Source organism: Taudactylus pleione, unplaced genomic scaffold (assembly GCF_031769625.1).
Source record: "Taudactylus pleione unplaced genomic scaffold, aTauple2 ptg000393l, whole genome shotgun sequence".
Taxonomy (NCBI): Eukaryota; Metazoa; Chordata; class Amphibia; order Anura; family Myobatrachidae; genus Taudactylus; species Taudactylus pleione.
This window is the reverse complement of record NW_028284794.1, coordinates 5,127,719-5,150,433: the sequence shown is the minus strand read 5'-3', so window position 1 is coordinate 5,150,433 and position 22,715 is coordinate 5,127,719. Positions and strand designations below refer to the sequence as shown.

The following is a 22,715-nucleotide window of genomic DNA, read 5'->3' as shown; positions in this document are numbered from 1 at the left end:
TCAGCCTTTACTGAGCAAACTTAACCCCCCCACTGTGCACACATAGGGCCTGATTCAGAGCCGCTCGTAAGCGGACGCTCGTTCGTTCTGACCGATGTTTGCTCATCTGCGCATGCGTACGGATTGTAATACGCATGCGCGAACCAGTCAGTGCGGCCGAAAATCGTTTGTTCGCTATATAGCGAATGCCTGCTACTTTGAGTGACAGAGGGAGGCGTATGTGGGTGGTAACAGGGGAAGGTGCTTGAAAACGGGGAGTGGAAATCAGAACGCAGGCGTGCTTAAAGGTTTTATGGGTGTGCATAATTAAAACAGCAGCATCATTGACCACGTCACCTGGTTGTTTTATAGTCAGAACTGCTCGCAATATAGTGGTTGGAAAAACCAACCACAAGAATAGCGAGCAGGTCATACGCTGTTCGATGTACTCGATTAATCAAATAAATAGCGGACATGACGTATGATGCGAGCGGCCAGGGGGCGTTTTTATAAAAATTTCGAACGCAAGTTTTGTTCGCTCGTTCAGACATAGAGGCGTGAACAGACCGCAAAGAGCGAACGGTTCATTTGAATAGCCACACCTTTTTTTAAAAACGAACGACCGCATATAGCGAGCGGCTCTGAATCAGGCCCAGAGCCACCCACAGCTATAGCGAGCGGCCAGGAAGATGATCATCGCGACCATTGGGCTTTCAACGAGACCCTTGTGGTAGGGTTTCGTTGCCGCAAGCCCCAGAGTGCTTTTGTCTCTAATAGAGCCGAAAGCACTCCCACTGACATCACTTGTGATGTCAGTGGGGCCGGCCCCAGACGGTAGGCGTTCCCATGGGAACGGCTCCGTCTGGGCAGCCACGTCCCCGGCACGCCCACCAAAGGGGGCTTGCTGTCACTCAACATCGACAGCACGCCCCCTTTGGTACGAGACTCGGAGCGACGGTTTGCCCGTCGCTATCCGGGTCTCGCGCATGCGCACGACATAGCCGGCTCCGTCGTGCGCATGCGCACTGGGCCAACATCGACGCGCTTGCGAGCGCTCAGCGCTGGCGAGAGGGTCTGAATCAGGTCCAGTGTTCAATAACTGGAAACACTTGTCTGAAATACCCCGACAAGTCACTGACTTTTGTGGTAAGCTTCTGCCTTGCAGCTAATATGCAGATCCCTGAACCCTTGTTTAGCTCTTTTTTGCAGAACAGTTATAATGTCAGTCCCAGATGGCTCCTACAACAAGGATTTATATAAGGATATGTTGCTAAGGGGCATAAAAGCTGAGAAGTAGATATTTATTTAGGGCCGATGCAGATCCACATATAAGTTGGCCTCACTTCCTTGTTCCGCATTGCGTGCACCAAACTAAGGTCCTGTTTCAGAGATAAACGCAGTGCCGATAATTACGCAGTTGAGCAACGTTTTGCTAGTATTTCCGGGAATCACACGCGAACCCAAGTGTCTGATGGTGTTGGCAATTGCGTACGAGATCGCTAACACTTGAGAAGAGGGTTGTGATCTCTGGACGTTTACAGGGTGGAGACTGGGAGGTGACCCAAAGTGATTGCAAAAAGGGTCAGTTTCATGGGCGTGCTGTGAACGCTGCTGCTTTCCCTATCGCAAAGATACACTGCTTTAAAATACATGTTTAGTTGGATTAGAGGAGAGTAGCTAAAGTAGACCCTATGCTCAGGGACTTATCTTCCTATTGGCCAGGATGGCACTCGCCAGGGGTGCCGGCCGAGGGGGGCGCCATTGCCGCCCGGCGGTGCCACCCGCAGCCAGTTCTATCCCTTTGTGGGCACACCGATTCCCTGCTGCCCGCCCCAGTGATTTCCCAACTACCCGGCACTTAGTATACACATAGACACTGAGTCTGTCACAATCACTACAGAGTGACAGACTCAGGGTCTCATTCAGACCCGTTCGCAAGCTCTGGAGCTCACTACAAAAGGGGCGGCTGTCGTTGGTGATCGACAGCTCGCACCGTTTTGTAGGCGGGTGGGGGGGGTGGTGGCCAAACGGAGGCGTTCCCGAAGGAACGCCTGCCATTTGGGGGCTGCCCCACTGACATCACTCATTATGTCAGTGGTGAGCTTCCAGCTCTATTAGAGCCGAAAGCTCACTGGGGCTTGCGGCAGACGAGACCCTACCACAAGGGTCTCGTCGCAAGCCCCAATGGTTGCGATGGCCTTGACCATCGCGACCATCAACCTGGCCGCTTGGTAAAGCTGTGGGTGGTCACCTACAGCTTAGCGAGCGGCCAGGAGGCCGGCTCATTGCAGAGAAGCGGCCGCCCTCATTCAGAGCAAGCGCTCGCATTTTGCGAGTGGCTCTGAATGAGGTCCTCAGTCTCGATCTGGCAGCGCTGGGCGGCAGCGTGACCCCTTAGTGACATGTTATGTCACACGCCACGCGTGCTTTGATAGAGAAGACACACGCCTAATGGCAGCATCTAGATGCCCTTCACAGCAGGGGTCAGGGAGCAGTCAGGGCACATGCTGCACTGATGACTCTGGCGGCCAGGACCTGCGGGGTGAGGACGAACAGGCAGAAAGGAGGAGTGTACAGCAGCGTGAGGACTCGGGCCGGGGAAGTTGGGATCTGTCTGTGATGGGGGCTGGCTGAGGGCGGTGATGGGGGCTGGCTGAGGGTGGTGATAGGGGCTGAGGAAAGTGATGGGGGCTGAGGGCTGAGGAAGGTGATGGGAGCTGGTTGAGGAAGGTGATGTGACTGTGGACTGAGGTAGGTGATGTGGACTGAAGTACGTGATGAGGGCTGAGGAAGGTGATGGGGTTGAGGAAGGTGATGGGGCTGAGGAAGGTGATAGGGGCTGGGGGCTGGCTGAGGAAGGTGATGTGGCTGGGACTGAGGAAGGTGATGTGGGCTGAGGTAGGTGATGGGGCTGAGGTAGGTCATGGGGGCTAAGGAAGGTCATGGGGCTGAGGAAGGTCATGGGGCTGAGGTAGGTGATGAGGGCTGAGGAAGGTCATGGGGGCCTAGATACACCCCTGCCTAGGCTACCGCAAATGTCGATGGTGCAACTGATGTTGCGTCACTGTTGGAGGGTTTACAATCTCCATCACAAATGCACAGACCACAGAGCCCGAAAGTGGACGTCTCAGCGCTCGTACGCCCCATCAAACGGGGGAGCACAAAGGGAAGACGGAGATTCGCATTTGCACATTGCTGCAACTGCTACGGAGAGAGTGGCTTCAACCGCAGCGGCATTACCAGCCATCTCTGATTCTGACCCTGAATACAGAAATTTGCCGGTGTGCGGAGTTATACGAATCACCCTTATCCATGGGCTTGGTTTTGCCCCGGAGCATGCGCCAGTGCAAAAACTCGCAAGGTACGTCCACAAAGCGGCCCTGCAGACAATTCTGCATCAGGCCTCTTATGTGCATTTCATGTAAAGGTATCCATACATCTGCGACGGATTGCCACGATCATGCGATGCTGCAACCCGGCATCGCAGGATCGCAGTATTCCAACATGTTGGATTTTCACGATTTGACAATCGCGATCAAAAAATTATCGTGATTGTCTAATCGGGGACATTTAACATGTAAAATTTCAGCGATCCTGCGACGGATCGCTGAACACCGATAGTGGGCGGTCGGCTTTTCCACCCGGCAGATCGGCATTTTCCGATCGCATTGCTACATCGCGACAATCCGTCGCAGATGTATGGGCACCTTTACTCATCGATAACCATTACACACCGCACACTGCACTGTCAGCTGCTCAGAGGTGCAAAGTTCACTGATACTTGTTCCACTTCTCCCATTTGTAGAAAAGATTAGATGGATTAGGGGCCTGAACGCACTTTGAACGCTCTAGGTGAGCGATTTACTTGCAACTGCACATGCAAGAAAAGTTCTGCAAACCCCTACAGCGCAGGCGTTACGCAGATGCTACTGCGATCGGGACTGACGGTATGAGAAATGGTCAGCAAAGGGATGGGTGTTTCTGGATGGTGACTGGGAAGTGTCCATAAGGGAATGCAAAAAAGTCCATCTCTCGGGTGTGTCGCTGGCGAGTCAGCGTATTGAGAATGTTAGAATGTTTCGAAATGCGAATGCCTGACTGATAGATAGGTGTTGAATGACTATGCCAATAGTTTGAGTTAATATATATATAATCTTCATTTGTATATAAAAATGCAAATTGCTAGATGAGAGTTAACACATGTATAAAAATATATATAGCGTGAATTGTCTTTTGAGGGATGTATCTCCACTTGTAAACCGTTAAGTTGCTGTCTAGTGCCCCAATCTCCTTCTCACAGCGGGGAGTAAGATGGTATTTCAGGGATCTCTTACCGTAAGTTTTAAGCTCTTGGCTTTTAACGTACTTCCCCCTCTTGGACGGTATTTGTCAGCGAGAGATGAAAAATAGCTCAGGGGGTGAGTATTATATATACTCACCCCCTGAGCTTTTTCATCAATTCGGCGTTCCGCATGTATACTCACCACACAGCCCTTGTAGCCAATCCTACTGGGTATATATGCTTTAATCCTAGGATGGTACCCATTCCTCTCTTGGTCCATCTGATGACCACCGCCGATCAGTCAGCACGGCAGGACCTACTCACCCAGAGGCTGCAGAAAGGATCACCCACCGGGGAAATGTAAATTAACGCCCCTCAGCCCCCCCAGTGTATACCTGGCAGCTGCTCAGAAGAAAATCAAAGTCACGATAGTCCAAACATTGATGGTCCGATATATATATGCTAAAAAATAAATAAAAAAAATCTATGTTAATATTATGTGTTTAAAATAAATATATATATATATATTTATTTTAATAAAAACATCTTGGATAAGTTTTAAATAGATGTTCATATACAAGAAAAAAACACGCTAAGCAGTGAATCACTGCAATTCCTGGCACTGTTACTATGAATTATGTTCAATACCTGGTACCTGATACCTCTGGTATCTCCTTATAGGCTCTGGTATTCAGTCTTGAGAAAGTCCTGGTGATATACGGGACGAAACGCGTTGACGTCACCCTCCAGGCATCAGTCGTTCCTGCCACTGCTTCGGCATATGCTGTGAATTATCCAGATGCACTTGCTGAGCAGCCGGGAAAGAGACCGCTAACAGCCGCCGCACTCTGCTCTAAGATTCACTCCCACTTCTTGTAGGGTAAGGAGCACCAGCCAGAACGGACCTCGGCGTGGCCACGCCAATTACAGTGAACCGTTCACTGCGATACAATTGTGTAAATAGGATACCAGCTAACAAAGACTGAGGTCAAATTATTATTAGAAGCTTTCTGGCTAACACTCCGAAACACTGGGACGCCACTGTCTATCAATCACAATTGACGGCTGTGTATTAAACCACCGGCATCAACCGGCATGCCTGCATTGTAAAGTGGTATCCGGTTGTTGGATCGACGAAACGGAGATTGCCAATACACACATCGACCGCAGTACATCGACACCAACTAGTTCGACAGGCAACATTGATTGACAAATCATAGATCGACCAGACCCCTATATTGACCACCAGAAGATCGACACACGCATGAGATCGACACAACAGAAGATCAATATTATGCAGATTGACAAGAAACTACATAGACTTGAAAATTGATCGAAACAAAACAGATCGACAAAACACCAGATAGACAGATTAATAGATCGAAACCAAATAGGTAGACAGTTAATAGGTCGACATAGCAAAAGATCGACTACTGGAAGATCGACCCAAATAGGTAGACAGTGAATACTTCGACACATCAAAGATCGACTAGTACAAGTTCGAAACCTAATAGATCGACTAGTTCAAGATCGAAATCAAATAGGTAGACAGTTAATAGGTCGACATATGAAAGATCGACCAGTTCAAGATCGAAACCAAGGATTTTGAACTGACCTTTGCTTTACTGAATTGATACTTTTCAATTGTGGAAAGTTACATAGAAAAAAAAGTAACCTTTTCATGTGGCTTGGAATTTAAATTGAACAAATAGACATTCTACATCTAATCTAGCTAGGATCCAGTCATATATGCATGTGTAATTGTTATGTGCTGTTGTATATGTGGTTTAATTGTTTTTATATCACATCTTAACTATTTGTCTATGTTTTAACAATTAAACCATTAAATGGTATTTTCTATGTAAAGCCTCCTGTTTATTATGTTCATGACCTAATTAAATCATAAAAAAAACACAATTTCTGAACATTCTGAATTTGATTTTGGCAGTTAAGTTATTAATTTTGTAAAAACTATTTGTTATTATTATATTTTAATTAAAGTAAGTGTTGCAACACCTATTCTGTGAAGACAGCAAAATACAGTCTTGAGGGTTCTGAGATAATACCTAAAGCTAACAGCAAAACAAATCTACGCACACCACATACAGATCATGCAACACATCAAGTACTTCTGGTGTAAAATATATAATAATATGTATTTTATATAACCATAACTGGTTGTGGAGCTGTGTTCAGTATATGAAAGGAACCTGTCTCATATTCTCAACAAAAATATAAATTCTCTATTATTTAAAACTTTAAGGGTCCAACCTCAAATGAAATATAGGGCATCATATGTCTGCTTCCCAAAGAAGTACCGTATAGAAGTAAACATGAAACAAAATAAACTTACTTTTCATTGGATATTTGAGAAACTTTTCTCTGATGTCTTTGGACGATGTCTTTTCAGTTACTTGTTGGGGAAATTTAGATCCCCTGGTCTTGTTAGTCTGGGATTCTTGCTGGAATGATAAACAGAGTATAGGTCATAAACGTCTTGGTCCTCCATAAGTGGCATGAAATTAGTGAAAGTAGGTAAAGTATTAGATCGATGGTCTTGGCTTCTCTTCTTCTACAGACATCTAAGTGTTGAGTACTTGGTCTAGTTTATTGAATTATTTATATATTAATTATATAGCACCAGCATTTCCGTTGCGCTTTACAATTGGAAACAACAGTAATAGAACAAAGATGGGTAATAACAGACAGACCTATAGCTAAGAGGGCCCTGATCGCTAGCTTACAATCTATAGGGAAATTGGCATTGATACACAAGGATTGGTGCTACCTATTGCATAATGGTCCAGCCAGATTGCAAAGGAGCTTAGTGAGCTGTATGATCCAGTTACAGAGGAATGTTGGCCAAGGGTCAGAAGGATGTGAAAGGGAAGAAAGAGAAAATATGTGAGATTATGTGTGGCCTGTATAGAGAGGATGTAACTGAGTAGTATAAGTTTATGTAGGTTATGTGGGTAGTTCTGAAATCTGATATGCTTATCTGAAGAGGTGAATTTTCAGGGAACGCTTGAGGTTTGGAGACTAAAGGAAAGTCTAATTGTGCATGGGAGGGCATTCCACAGAGTGGGTGAAGCCACAAAAAAGTCCTGTAAACGTTAATGGGAGCAAGTAATGCAAGTGGATGATAGACGCAGATCTTGGGCAGAGCGGAGAGGTTGGGTTGGGAGATATTTTGAGATAAGCGAAAAGATGTATGTTGGAGGGGTTTGGTTAACATTCGTATGTGTAAGTAAAAGTATTTTGTAAGTAAAAGTATTTTGTATTGAATATGCTAGAAAATCAGCAACCAATGTAGGGACTGACAGAGCGGAGCTGCAGACGATGAACGTTTGGCGAGGAAGATCAGCCTCGCAGCTGCATTCAACATGGATTGTATGGTAAGAGAATGTTTGGAGAAGACCAATGAAGAGACTACTGCAATAATCAATGCGGGAAATAATGAGAGCATGGACTAGTCTTTGCAGTGTTTTGTGTAAGATATGGTTGTATTTTAGCTATGTTTTTTAGATGTATGTAACATGATTTTGAGACAGATTGAATGTTGGGAACAAAGGACAGTTCTGAGGCCCCTTTTGATGCCTTTGTGTAGTTGGTGTATAACTCATTCCTATCATCCTACCCAGATACCTCCACCCATTTCACACCTGGACATGAATGCTAAAGCTGTAATTTGTAAATTACTCTGGCAGTTATGTGTTATGGATCACACAGAGACCTTCTCTATTTGCTGAATCCAGTAGCCCGGCCAAGGCCTCCAGTGCATCACACCTTTCCAACATGCATAACCTGACATTAGATGCAACTGGAAAAAAAAGTTGAATCAGTTGTTTTAGTCGAAAATCAAATAAATACATAAATATTTAATTCAACTGCACATGCGCAGGTGCCCACCATTGGAGAATTGTGCAAACCATCGGGCTTCCATGCATCTCTGAATGAGGCCCATAAACAGGCCATACAGTGATGGACTATGCACGCTATGGATGGTGCAGACATCAGATCAGTAGCTATTATCAATTATATGTAATAAATTAATTATTTTATACATTCCTACAAGAAACATTAAATACAGTACTAAAAAGACAAACACATCAGATGGGTGGGTATTATCAATTCCAGATTATGAATGTATTATTTTTTTATCTACATACAAGCAACATATTAAATATAGAAGTAAAGAAACAAATACATTGTATTATATTCTATTTCAGTGCATATAGCATTAGAATTAAACTTAAAAGCTCACCTGCACACAGGTTTTTACAGGTAAGACACACACCAAGCATATCAGACATAAAACACCTTAAAAATACATTCAAATAAACAAAAGGCATTGTTCCACTGCATTCACCACACACACATATTATATATATATATATATATATATATATATATATATAGTAACACAGGGTGTAGAAATGAGAATTCCGACATGCAAGTATTCGGTAAAGCAGTGTCTTTTAATGGCAGCAGACACTGCACTTTAGCATGAGCTTTGGCCAGGACACGCACAGGCATATGACACAAATAAAGTAAAATGTCCCAGTACTCCTTATGCTTAGCAGTCGGCAGTGGCTTGCACTTGGACATGCTCTGCTAGCATAGCCCTTAGTGCCTGGCACTACAACACGTAGGCCTACTACCTGGCCACTAGACAGCATCAGGGCAAAGAGCATCAGGTGTGTGACAGTTTTAAACCCTTTCTGTACTGCTGACTTCCTGCTGGCTCTGGGTGACCTGGAAAACCCGGAGTTCCATATTCTATTGCAGCTGCAGAATGTGCTGGTCTTGTTTTCCTTTCCCACTGTGACAACCTGGAATTCCACACCTCACTGCCACTGCAGAATGCACAGGCTTCACTCCAACCTCCCTTGGAGGGAGCTGATCCCACCAGAATGTGGGCAATTCAGGTGAGAGAGACCCACTCTCACCACAAAATATATATAATCTTTTGAATAGATGGTGGCACGCCCATGATGAAACTAGCACTTAAGTCAACGTTTCAATTAATCACCATAAATTTCCATCAGGACACTATATATATATATATATATATATTCCATAGACAAAAACCCTTATGGTTTCAAATGTCCCGTAAAGTCTTCTTACACATGATCAGAAATATCAGAAACCTGTTGTAAATCTTCAACTCCAACTCCAAAAGGCAATGAAATTCTGATCATTAAGGCTGATGCTTTAATTGATGTGTTCCTTGCGCAATACAGATATGGTATGCCATCACACCCTGTGGTTAACTGTAGATTCAGTACTCTCATGGAGACCTTTCTAAATACCTACCTAGTTCCCACATTGGACTAACTCTCCATCTCATACTCATCACTCTACAGCCCACTCACTCCCCACATTGGAATCAGCCCCCATCTCACATATACTCCTTGATTCCAAATCTGTTCCACATTACCTGCTCTCTCCTAGTGAAATACCATTTCCATTGTCAGACTCATTCCACACTTTAACTGAAACATTACATTAGCCAAAGTGTTGCGTGGAAGACAGAGTGGCATGGATCGAGGGGGGTGACAGAGAGACACAGATGAGGGACAGAGCGGCACAGCTGAGGGTACAGAGTGGCGTGGAAAAGGGGGAGACAGAGTGGTGAGCATGGTGGGGACAGAGCAGAACATATGTAGGGGGACAGCAGCACACATGGGGGGCAGAGCAGCATGGTTGGGGAGCCAGAGTGACCTGGATAAGGGGGAGACAGTGGTGCGGATTGAGGGGAGACAGAGTGGGATAGAGAGGGGTGAAGTCAGTGTGTCGCAGAGAGGGGATACAGAGCGATACGAATGGAGGTGAGACAGTGGCACGGATGGGGGGGAGACAGAACAGCAGGGATGGCGGGCCTATAATTTGTTTTATAGCTGCTCCAGTTGCATAGACTGCATGGGGGTAAATTTAGAATCAAGTTTGGTCGAGTTTTTATTTTTTTAAACTCTCTTTGCTTCACCGAAACTCGGGTGAGTTTCCCCTTTAACCACTCGCAAATTTACTAAGAAGTGAGTTTAGCTGAAAGTGAGTTTGCCGATGGTGACGCAGAAAAAGATTTCTCCCCCTACTTGTGAGTTTAGATGAGATTACGGCTCCTGTTTGTTTTTTTGCAAAGACCCCCCTGGATGCTACGGAGACCAGCGAGAGGATGGAGGTGAGCATAAGATTTTTTTTTGCAGGTCATTCCTCATGGATTTCTTCATGGGAACATCTGGCAGCAGGTAGGTATGTGTAAGTGAGCTATGTATATATTAAACTTTTACTGTAGACAGTGTGTGTGTACCATCTTTATTTAACTATTTATTTTACAGTGGAGGTACGGGTGTCAGCCGCCTGCTGGCACTTGTAGTTCCACAAGTGCAAAAGGGCAGGCATGCTGGCACCTGTAGTTCCACTGTAAAATACCATAGTTTACTTTGATTTTCCACTTTATTACACCCGTACCCACAGACCAGGGGTTCAGACCAAGGGGTTTTGGGAGCGGGGGAACCCCTTTTTTGGGAATGTCCTCACCTCCCCTGAGATCCCCGGCTTGGCCTGAGCGACTTGGGGTGAGAATGCTTTGGCCCTGGAGACCCAGTAATAGGGTCTCCGGGCTGTGGCATTACACCCTGGTCGTTTTGGGTCCGGTGCTGGTTTTAATTATAGGAGTACCCCTACGCATTTTTCCCCCCCTATAATTAAAACCAGGACTGGCCCTGCAGCCTGGTGCTGGTACCTAAATTACGGTGGAACCCTACTAGTTTTGTTCCCCGTAATTTTAGGAAGCAGGACTGGCTGGCTAGGCTTTTGGGAGGGGGGGACCCTATCTCATGTTTTTTTTTATAAAAACACTTTATATTAGGTATACAGGCAGAAACATACACAAATCGCACTGATCTGTGTATGTTTCTGCCAAACTCGCAGCTCAGGATGTGGTCTATTTGAAACTTCAATTTTCTTAGTGAGATTGGAAACATTTGTGAGTTGCAAAACTCACTCGAGTTTGTCTTTAGTAAATTTGCAAGATGAAAAACATGCCTAAACTCACGTGAGATTGCAAACTCACACAAACTCAATTCTTAGTAAATTTACCCCATGTGTGTATTCCAGTGAACACACAAATCTGTGATATAGCAGCTCCACCATTGTGAGTGGCAGCAACCTCACTCCAAGAGAATGCTGAATCTGCAGGTAACCACAGGGTGTGATGGCCTACAATATCTATACACGTCCATTAAGGTGTCAGCCTTAATCATCGGAATTTCATTGCTTTTTGGAGTTTGAATGGAAGATTTACAACAGGTTTCTGAGATTTCTGATCATGTGTAAGAAGCCTAATGGGACAACTGAAACAGTCAGTTATATTGTCTATGGAATTTCATAGCTTTTTAAAAAGTCCCCCCTAGCATAACCAGCACCAGGCTCTTTGAATCGGTGCTGGTTCAAAAAATATGGGAGGCAAAAAAAATGTAGGGGTCCAGCATATCTAATGAACCAGCACCAGGCTCTTGGATCTGGCGCTGGTTCTAAAAATACGAGAAAGACTATGGCGTGGGGTTCCCCATATATTTAGAACCAGCACCGGGCTCCACTAGCTGGGGTATAATGCCACAGCCACTTCACAGGGTCCCCTCGGCCAAAGCATTCGCACCTCACACTAGTCAGCCCAGGCTAGGGATCCCTGGGGGAGGTGGGGACCCCCCAATAAAGAGGATCCTCTCTCCTGGGTACCCCAGGCCTGGGCTGAAGCCTGGGACTATCATCCACACCCCTTGGTGGGTGTGGAGTTGTTGGGATCAATCATTATTCTAAAAGTAATATTGTCTTCTACAGGAGGACTAGAGGCTCCAGCCAGCCTCCCCTGCATGCTGGTAGGTGTGGGAATGCCGAGCGGCGAGCAGCGATGATGGATGGACGATCACATGTGCAATCTATTCCATGCCTCCTTGTGTCCTAAGAAGCTGAGGGCTGCCCAGCAGCTCCTAGACCACTGTGCAAGCCCCCAGTGTGAGAAGGATGGGGGCGTGACTGCATAATGGGACAAATCAGAGGGTGCCTCACGGGCACGAGGCTATGCCAATTTTCACACGCGAGTGGTCTGAAGATGCCGCACTGGGCATCACCACCCGTTGTGATACCTCTGCAGGGAAACAGGGGATCTATAAAGATGTCTGACTCTCCTGGTCTTGCATGAGAGAGAGAGACAGAGAGAGAGAGACTTTGGGGTATCTTTACTAAAGCTTCAAAGCCAGACAAGTGGTGATGTTGCCCATAGCAACCAATCAGGTTATATGTATAATTTTCTAGTATACAATAGATACATGATAGCTAGAATCTAATTGGTTGCTATGGGCAACATCACCACTTGTCTGTTTTAGAAGCTTCAGTAAATCTACCCCTTTGTGTTTAAGATGTTCAACTTACATTTATTTAAACATAGACCATTAAATATGTCAGTTGTGTGTGTTTGTGTCATCTATGTGTGTGTGCTTGTGTCACATTTCAGTCATTTTAATAACTTTTCATGTAACTTTTGCAGTAAAATGGAAATGTATAAACAGCATATATATATAGTCTATAACTGATTGTTGGAAGTTCTAGATGTATGGTCTGGGCTCCTCAGGGGAGGAGACAGTGCTGGGAACCCTACTTCTAGAGATAGCATAGTGTTGATTACTTGGTCTAGCTGAGGATCCATGTCTGAGTGCCTCTCTTGGTAAAATGGAAGCACCAGTATCTGTGGACAACTTGTAGACCATGTGTATTGGTGAGCCCCCTTTTGATGTCTTTGTGAAGTTGGGGTATCACTCATTCCTTTGGTCCTACCCAGGCACTTCCACCCATTTCACACCTCTCTTTGCTGCAGCACAGATGTATTGTTTAAAATATAATGTGAATTGTGAATATTTATTTGATATGCATATGCTATGGATCAAACAGGACCCTTCTTTTAAAGATGAACACTTATAATGTATTATCATTTATACTGAAAAAAATATATATTATGTAAGTCGACACTAAAAGCAACTGCTAAAAAGTTTCTATAGATCTTTTATTTAATCCTAAATCAAATATATACATATCCATATTGTATTACTGCATGGAAGGCTACATCATAGAATAGTATAGGATATGTATGTGCAGAGGTAAGCCATATAGACTAGGCACATTATGGATGGTACAGTCATCAGATCTGTAGCTATTCTCATTTAATTATATAGAATAAATTCATTAACTTGTAATTTCATGCAGGAAACAAATTAAATACAGTAGTAAAAAAATATATATTGTAATGCAATTTAAGTGCATATGACAAATAATTATAAGTTAAAACAGCTATCAACATTTTTAAGCCAAACACAGATCAGATGGAACTAAGGGCCTGATTCAGAGCCGGACGCTATTTGCGCTTGCTCGTTCAGAAAAAGGGGCTGGCTATTTAAATTGAGCGCTCGCTCTTTGCGGTCTGTTGACGCCTCTATGTCTGAGCGAGCGTCCGAATCATGCGCTCACTATTTTGTAAAGACGCCCCTTGGACGTTCGCATCATACGTCATCTCCGCTATTTATTTGATTAATCGAGTACATCGAAAGGCGTATGAACTGCTCGCTATTCTTGTGGTAGCATTTTCCTACCGCAATCATGCGAGCAGTTCAGGCTAAAAGACAACCAAGTGACGTGGTCGATGACGCTGCTTTGTTAATTATGCACACCCTTAAAACGCCCGTTTTGACCTTTAGGCACGCCTGCGTTCTGATCTCCACTCCCCGTTTTCAAGCACCTTCCCCTGTTACCACCCACAAACGCCTCATCCTGTCAATAAAATTAGCAGCCCCTCGCTATTTTGCGAGCACAAGATTTCTGACCGCACTGACTGGTTGGCGCATGCGCATTACGAACCATACGCATGCACAGATGTGCGAACTTCGCTCAGAGCGAACGAGCGGCCGCTTACGAGCGGCTCTGAATCAGGCCCTATGATAGTATTATTCTAGAGAAATTAAATGGCCAATCTCTTTATCTGTTTTCTGAATTCGGTTTGGTTTGGTGAATTAATGGACCAAAGAAACAGAGTATGAATATCTTTTGAAGTTTTTTCAAAAGCATTGGTGTCACCTATACTGTACGATCTATGGAATCTCCTTTATATCCACCAAAGGTCAAATAGTGAGATTTATATGTAAATTAACGTAAGATTTATTTGGCTGTGATCAGTCAGATATCCTTTCAGGTTTAACCATGTAGACACCTGCCAATTTCAAACCTCATATTGCATGTTACACAGATTACTTTTCAAGCAAATAAGACAAAAAAAGGTTGCTGAAACTAAATATATTTTATTATCTAAACAATAAATAGCAAACATTTACAATAATTATACATTTTAGGAGAAATTTCCCACACACCAAACCCTCAATCAAGTTAAGTTTATGTAACAAGAAAATAATTCTATATTCAGCTATCATGACATCTATGTATTATGTTTTATCTGTCATTTTTTTATAGACATTTAGAAAAGATAATAAATTTAAACAAATTTGTTTATTCATAACATTAAAAACAAAAAGTTATAAAAGTTCTCATTATATTTCCACACAGTGATCAAGTAATTACACAACTTTATGTCCATTTATTGCAAATATTACAAATATAAATGTTATTAGTCATCATAAAATATTTATATTAATTTAGTAATAAAATAAATAAATCCTCAATTCCACCAGTTTACTGTTTGAATGATCTTACTGTTCATTTTAGATTACACATATCTAATATTTTTATTTCTATATTATTTTTATTATATTTATATAATTTTTTTACATTGTGCTTTATTCTAATTTTGCCTTGGTAAAGGTAATTTTTGTTACTTTAGCTTTAACATTTTAAATTAGATGGGAAGAAAATAGTTAATAAGTCTTTCTGCTGTTATTGCACTAAGTACCTATTGCAAGTAAATATTACTGAAATACATATTATGTCCATTGCATAATAAAGCTATACATATGTGTGTGTGTATATATATATATATATATATATATATATAATATAATATAAATGTATTTAATATAACACAGATGCTGTATTTAAGACCATCCACATGTCTTCAGGAGACTCAACTCCTCCACCTCCACAGAATTGTAGATTTGGAGGATTTTCAGTGTAAATTTTGCAGACCCCTCCATTATATAAGGATTTGGTGCGCTCAGGATCCTGGGTTTTGCTGAGTTGTAAAGGATGTCTTGATCTTCTGTTCTGGAACCAGACCTGAAAGAAAACAGAGCAACGCAATCAAGAGATAGACAAGGACAGAGTGGGGCAAACAGAATCAGGAAATATTTGTATTGTGTGTTTTTTAAGTGCTTTATTGTTCTTTGATAATAATGTTTCCAAAATACATATAGATAGATAGATAGATAGATAGATAGATAGATAGGCACACACACACAAAATAACAGTTATTACCTGTATTCTAGGTTCTGAAATCCCTGTTATACTGGCAATCTGACATCTTCTCACAAAGTCCGGATACGGGTCACAACAAAACTGATTGAGGAGGAAGTCGGTCTGTTCTTTGCTGTACATCGCCCTCTTTCTACACCTGTTGGTTGAGGAGGTGGTCTTAGGATCTTCAGTCTCAACTCTGGGTTTCTTAGTAATTTTATTTTCTCCTTCACAGAATTTTCCTGGTGAGAGAGGTCATTGTACAATTAGAGAAATACAAGATTTGTAAAGCAAACAAAACCCTAAAATAAAATAAATATATAGGCAGTAAGCTATTTAAATACAACAGTCTTACAAAATGAAATGTATTAAAATACAATATTTATTTTATACTTGTTACATTTAAAAACTGTAGGTGAAGCAGAGATGATGGAGTGTTAAGATATATAAAATATTTCCAAAGTGAATGTTTCCTACTTCATAGAAGAATCGCATGTGCACTATGAATAAATTATAACAATAATAATATTAATACCAACTACATTATAATAATCATTATAACATCATCATTATGAAACCAAGAGAAAAATAAATATGAATTCTACATAAAAAACCAAGCTGTATATAGTTTTATACATTAACTTATTCTGTTTGGTTAGATGGTTTATACCTATATAATTTCTGTCACTCTTACTTATACTATTCAATATAATAAATTTAGATACCTATTGATAAAGCTTTGGTTATTCTCCTAAAGATTACTATTAAATATCTAATTTTTACCATCAAATTCATCAAGCTGCAAGTTATTGATTTAATTATATTAGACAACATTATTATCATCATCATTATTAGTATTACATAGAAAATCAACTTACGTTTTAATGGCAGATGACTGGTGGAAAAGCATTCTCTGGTGTCCATGGAAGATGGTAACCTAACCATTGGCTCCACTGGGTCCATCAATTTACAGGTAGGTGCTCCTTCCTGATTTTCTAAAAGAGTATAAAGTTCTAGTAGAACTTGCTGAAGATCTGAGCTCGGCAGATCGTCTTGGGTCTTCACATATGAGAGAGGATCAGGAGATTTGTGGATAGCATTTTCCTGGTTCCTCAGGGGTTGAGACAATGCTGAATACTCTTCTTCTAGAGAGAGCACAGTGCAGATCACTTGGTCCAGCTCAGAATCCATGACTGCTCCCTTCTGGTGGTTTCAGTGGAATGAGAGATCCAGTGGCTTCAGGCAATTTATATCCTCCAAGAAGTGTGGAATGGACATATTCTCATGCAGGGAAAAAAAGTGGCCATCCTTTGAAGTTTCTGCTAATAGTGACTAATGATTATGTTCCTTGATCCTCCCCAGACACCTTTTACCATTGACCATCTCATTGTGACCCAAAAACAGCACTGGATGACTTGTTATGGTAATGTGTGTATTGAAGATTATGTTTGATGTTGCCCCACTGATATCTCATTGTAACTCAGAAAAAGCAAAAAGGTGTATTAAGTAAATGTGTGTATTGGTGATGGTGTTTGATGTTTTTATACACTAAGTTATGTCATCTGTCTATGAAGGTTCTGTGTCATACATAGGATGACACAAACTATTGCCATATATATATAATTATAAGCAAAGTAAAAACTTTATTTAATTAACTAACCAATCTATTGCCAGGGGTTGTGTAATATCATTGCAAAGGACATAATACGGGAAATACAGTATATATAGTTTTCAGGAGAAGTTCAACTTTCTGTTTGTCTCTCACTTGTTCTGATTTTTTTTTTTGTTTAAAATTATGTGATAAAAATAAAAAATAGTTGAATTTGCATGGATAGATTAATAGATAGATGATATATAGAAAGATAGATGATAGATAGACAGACAGATAGATATGAAAAAGATAGACAGACAGATAGATATGATGTATAAATAATGAAATTATAGACAGACAAATAAAAATATGTTTTTCACTTAAACAAATGTTTCTTTTAATGAAACTGTATGCTATAGGAATAAAGCATATTATTAGCACGATTTGAAGTCTGATTATAGTATTTTAGGGCCCTTTCTACCTTAATATTGTTAGCTCATGAAGATTCATATCTGCCACAGGTACGGGATCCTTAATGTCATTCTCTTGTGTTTTACAGCTGAATCATTAAATTATCTGCATTATTCATTAAGCCATAATACTGTAATGTCCAAACTTCTTCTATATATGGACAATTTCCAAAATCATAAATCAAAAATATTTTCTATGGCAAATTCTGCCTCTTAATTTAAAAGGGGAAGCAGTCGGGAGGCCGACGGACGCAATCCCGACCGCCGGCTTCCCGACTGCCTAATCCCAGCAAGGGTCTAATGACCGGCGTCGAAACCCCGACGCCTGTCATTAGACCAATGCCGGTAGTCCGACGCCCAGCATCCTGATCAAAGGTAAGCCGGGCGCAGACAGCCGCAGGGGGGAGGGGTAGGTTTAGGGCTCCCGGGGGGGATTTAGGGTCAGGCACCCCCCCCTGGGAGGGTTAGGTTTAGGTTAGGGAAAGGGGGGGTTAGGCACCCCCGGGGGGAGGTTACAGTAGGCACCCCCCCGGGAGACTTAGGTTTAGGCAGTGGGGAGGGGGGGTTAGATTTAGGCACTTAGAGGAGGATTAGGGATAGGCAATGGGGGGGAGGTTAGGGTTAGGCACCCCTAAGGGAGGGTTAGGGGGGATGGAAAATTAGGGTTACTTACCTTTAGCAGCAGTCGGGATCTTCACCCCTGCCGGGCATGCGCTGTCGGGATTTGAACCGCCGGCGGTAATACATACCGATTCCATTAAAAAGAACTGTCCATAGTGTGTGTGAATATATTTATATATTTATTCCTTTTATTGTGTATTTGACAACATTTCCATTAAAAGAAACATAGGATTATTGCATGGACATAACACAGAGTGTGTGCAGCCAATGTACAAAATATCTGCACCCCCTCCAACTAATAACAGCTGCCATATTTATTTCTTGCACAATTTCCACCAAACTAATGTTAACTTTAGAGTGAAGAGCTTCCTGAAATACTTGGTGTCTGTAAAAGTATTCTGTTTGCCCTGCTATCAAATTGTAAAAAGTTCTGTTTGGGGTTTTTCTAATCATGCAAATAGGTAAAATAATAACAATTCTGGCAAATCTCTTTATTATACTTTGACAATATTAATACAAAATTAGTGTTTATCTTTTTTTATTAAGTATACATCTTCAATGTTTTTACTCTATTTTCAACTGTAATTTCTTATGACATAGTTCTGGCAACCATACTGAAAAAAAAAATATACCAGAGATATAAAGGTTCCAACAAGCAGCATTATATAATATATAACTGCATACCATGCTTTAAACTTTATGGATTTAACATTTAACACTATAAAAAAAATGTTTTATATATTAATAATATATATATATACATATACATTATTTTTTTTTCCCTTTAGGTCCCTTTATGAGTGAAACTTCAGTATTGCTAATTGCCAGAGATTGAGTCTGCATGTCTGAATGCTAGTATTGCTGTTTCAACATAATATATTAGTCTCCAATGTCAACCTGAAGATGTTGATTAGAGTGTATTTGATGTGCACTCTTTTATTGTACTATGTGTTTAGGTTACATAATGCTATAACACATTTCTTCTTCTTCTTGACTATATGAAGTCTGAACAGTGAAGGGTGAACTGGGGAGAAATGTTTATTTAAGGTCATGGCCCACAGGCCTCATCACCTCTTTTAAGTCATATCAAAGGAGGTTCTCTTTTGTTCCCCCCAAACAAATGGTGACCACTCCAAGAGCTCTTTGTTATAAAAAGAGGCTCAGGGTCAGCATAACCCAACATTTCAACAGAGAAGATCAAAAGGACTACACATGGACAGAGACCCTGAGTTGGACCAAGTCATAAGCAATGCACTCTCTCTACAAGAAGACTACCCAGACATGTATCTTCCACCAGGCAACCAAGAGAAGTCTGTTGCAACTACTGGGGCACATACTGAGCTTCTCTCAGGCATGGAAATGCAGATACCACTTAAGGATCCAAATATACTTCAAGAAACCCTGTTAGAACTTTACTCCATCCTGGGTATCCCATATGAAACTCCAGTCAGCCGACCTATGAGCAGACCCATCAAGCAAGAACTATCTATGCCATCCAAGGGCAATCAGGAAGAGCCCCCTCTCCCTAGTCACCATGTGAATAGACTTAAAGGTAAGTTTCGTATTTTATGTTATCTATAATAATACATTGGTAACATTTAAGTACTGGTAAGAAAAATGTGAAACATAAAATATAAGTACATGCTTGTTGGTTTCAGACCAAATATATGTACTCTAAAATGTTTACAACAGTCTCACTTGGTTATGTTTTATAATGTATTTTATATAATTTTGTTTACATAGCTTAGGTCTCATAATGTTCTTCTCTGATTGAGTACTGGGGATTAGTTTCAGAGTGGGATTTAGGTCAACAATCTAGCAATGTCCTCAGTTCTTCAAATAAATATTTTTGTTCTTCCTGGGACAAGTAGATCTATAAACATTTCACATAGAAACTTCTAAGTCTTCTCCTGTTACCAGAAATGTCCTCAAATTATTAATTAACTCTTCTAGAGAGCTCTGAAGTACATTGGTCTCCTCCAACTACACGTTGACAGATAACTCATATGTTGAGGCATATCTCTCACATTTTAAAAGCAGTAATATCACATATGCCTAAATGTCTGCAAAAACAGCCCTCCTTTCATTTGCATACTTATTTATCCCTATTAATATCTCTATCAGGGCCCTTAACAGAAGAAGAACTAGAAAATTCTAAGAAAACCAGAGATGAGGAAGACGATAGATTCCCATCAACCTCAGTTCAGAAACACAGAAAGAGAACCTTGTATAACAAGCAACAAACCCTCTTCCTCCAGAAACAATTTGAATTTAATCCATACCCAGACTATGTGAGCAGATGCTACTTTGCCCAGGTTACCAGGATCCCAGAGCCCCGTATTCAGGTAATAATATTTGAAATGAGATGTTAGTGTATTTAAATACATAAATAAACAAGACATTGAACTAAAAGTATCTTGGATATCAGGTGATTAAATAACATGCATATTTGTTTAAAAAAATAAATAAAATATATATATATATATATATATATATATATATAATGATCAGGTGGTTACATAACATGTATATTTATATATATATATATATATATATATATGTAAATGTTTAAGTATATATATATATATGTATGTTTGTTGCTATATCTAAGTTACTTAAATTCTATAAATATATAAAAGTTACTTGGATATAACACTCGAGTGGTGAAATGGCATGCCTTTTCCCCCCATAATCATTGCATGCCTTTAAATAAATGTGTATCTTTTTCATTTTCAGGTCTGGTTTCAAAATCGAAGAGCAAGATACCTTACTAAACAATCCAAATCCCAAGAGACAGAGGCTGGCAGAAGTATTGGAGGAAAGCCATTCTTTGAACATGCGGGGTCATCTTAGTACCAGTTGTGTAAGAATGTCAGTTTCATCCAAACAGAAATCTGCACAAAGAAAACTAGGGATCCTGAACATCAAAGCTTAATAATATTTTTTATATATTATATTATATTTTATGTTTAAAGTTATCTATTTGAGTATTAATATTTTTTGCATTCAAGCATTTTAATGTTTTTGTATTTAAAACGCCATGCTTTCAGATGTCATTAATTTGCTATTTTTTGTAGCTGAAAATGTCATTACTTATTTATTAATTTTGTCTCTAAACTTATGTAAACTTTATAGATGCTTCTAGTAGTACAAGTTATAAGAGGCTATATTCTAAATTAATATACTTGATTTTCATTTTAAATATTATAGTTATGTATTTGCAAAACATATTTAAGATGCATGTGTGCTGTTTAATATCAGATTAACATTGTTTCATTTTTATTTATTCAAAATATTTTACAAACTGTGTAATTTTGTAAGTTATTTAGCACTGATCAATTAGTGTGCATCAAAGAAAATATTTAATACTATGAATGATAACTGAATTTGTGTAATATTATTATTTTCTATGTCTCTTTGAGATCCATGTTTTTATTAATAAAAATGTACTGGTATTAAAAGGCAAATAAATGCATATGATAGAAGGCTGAATTAGTCATTTTTACTAAAAACAAAAGATAATTTTAAATGTAATAACATTGTGTCACCAAATGTTGACAAAGAGTGTGGTCAAAGAAACCAGTGTTTCTTTACAGTAATTTCAAATATGCTTTAAAAAACAAACAATACACAAACCAAGGTGTTATATCAGGATTGCCCGGGTAGGATCAAAGCTCAAAAAGTATCACAAATACATGAAAGGAGGGGTCTCAATATGTACCCAATACACATTCTGGTGTCTGCTGAGATGTCTATGTGACCGAGACATGTATTAAAAAATATACTTCAAAGGGGGAGACTTTGAAAGTGGGATTATAATGGATCACATAATCATAATGTTTATACTCCATGTTTGTGGGTTTTATTCTTCTCAGCCACAAAGGAAACACCCATTCAATTCACTTGCATGGAATTCCACACACAGCACATTCTAAACATATTCTGGAAATTATCCTTTATTTAAGAGGTATATGGGAATCAATCACGAAACCCTCTTCTCTGGGGGTATCAGTCAAATTTTTAACAATTTGGTGGAAACGGACAAACATGACATAACCAACAGGTTGAGTCTTCCATAATACGGAATATTCCAAAATATACAGATTTTTTTTTTCAGCATGACTGAAATAGTGACACCTTTGCCTTCTGATGATTCAAGGTACACAAGCTTTGTTTAATGCACACAATTATAAAAAAAATATAGTATAAAATTACCTTCACGCTGTGTGTATAAAGTGTGTATAAAACATAAATGAATTTCATGTATCTGCACAAAATTTGTTTGATGCAGAAATGTATTTGAAAATATTGTAGAAAATGA

General features: G+C 40.5%; 2 protein-coding genes across 2 annotated transcripts; one reads left to right on the top strand and one right to left on the bottom strand.

The window, feature by feature from the left end:
• Positions 1 to 6,096: 6,096 nt before the first annotated feature.
• Positions 6,097 to 16,903, bottom strand: LOC148507421 (homeobox protein siamois-like). The gene is made up of 5 exons (XM_088446096.1): positions 16,591 to 16,903; positions 15,734 to 15,954; positions 15,362 to 15,535; positions 6,615 to 6,723; positions 6,097 to 6,152 (listed from the first exon to the last, which is right to left on the bottom strand). Exons 1-5 carry the CDS (start codon positions 16,901 to 16,903, stop codon positions 6,097 to 6,099), a joined length of 873 nt encoding a protein of 290 aa, XP_088302222.1.
• A 2,703-nt stretch (positions 16,904 to 19,606) lies between these two features.
• LOC148507420 (homeobox protein siamois-like) lies at positions 19,607 to 21,247 on the top strand. Its single transcript, XM_088446095.1, has 3 exons — positions 19,607 to 19,946; positions 20,519 to 20,739; positions 21,131 to 21,247. The coding sequence occupies exons 1-3, from the start codon at positions 19,607 to 19,609 to the stop codon at positions 21,245 to 21,247; spliced, it is 678 nt and encodes a 225-aa protein (XP_088302221.1).
• The last annotated feature ends 1,468 nt before the right edge of the window (positions 21,248 to 22,715 follow it).

Coding starts and splice junctions, on each gene's coding strand:
- LOC148507420 (XM_088446095.1), top strand. CDS start 19,607: ATGGACAGAGACCCTGAGTTGGACCAAGTCATAAGCAATGCACTCTCT. Junction 19,947..20,518: donor CCATGTGAATAGACTTAAAG/GTAAGTTTCGTA, acceptor TATCTCTATCAG/GGCCCTTAACAGAAGAAGAA. Junction 20,740..21,130: donor TCCCAGAGCCCCGTATTCAG/GTAATAATATTT, acceptor TTTCATTTTCAG/GTCTGGTTTCAAAATCGAAG.
- LOC148507421 (XM_088446096.1), bottom strand. CDS start 16,903: ATGGATTCTGAGCTGGACCAAGTGATCTGCACTGTGCTCTCTCTAGAA. Junction 15,536..15,733: donor TTTCAGAACCTAGAATACAG/GTAATAACTGTT, acceptor GTTTTCTTTCAG/GTCTGGTTCCAGAACAGAAG. Junction 6,724..15,361: donor CTCCTGAAGACATGTGGATG/GTCTTAAATACA, acceptor TTATCATTCCAG/CAAGAATCCCAGACTAACAA.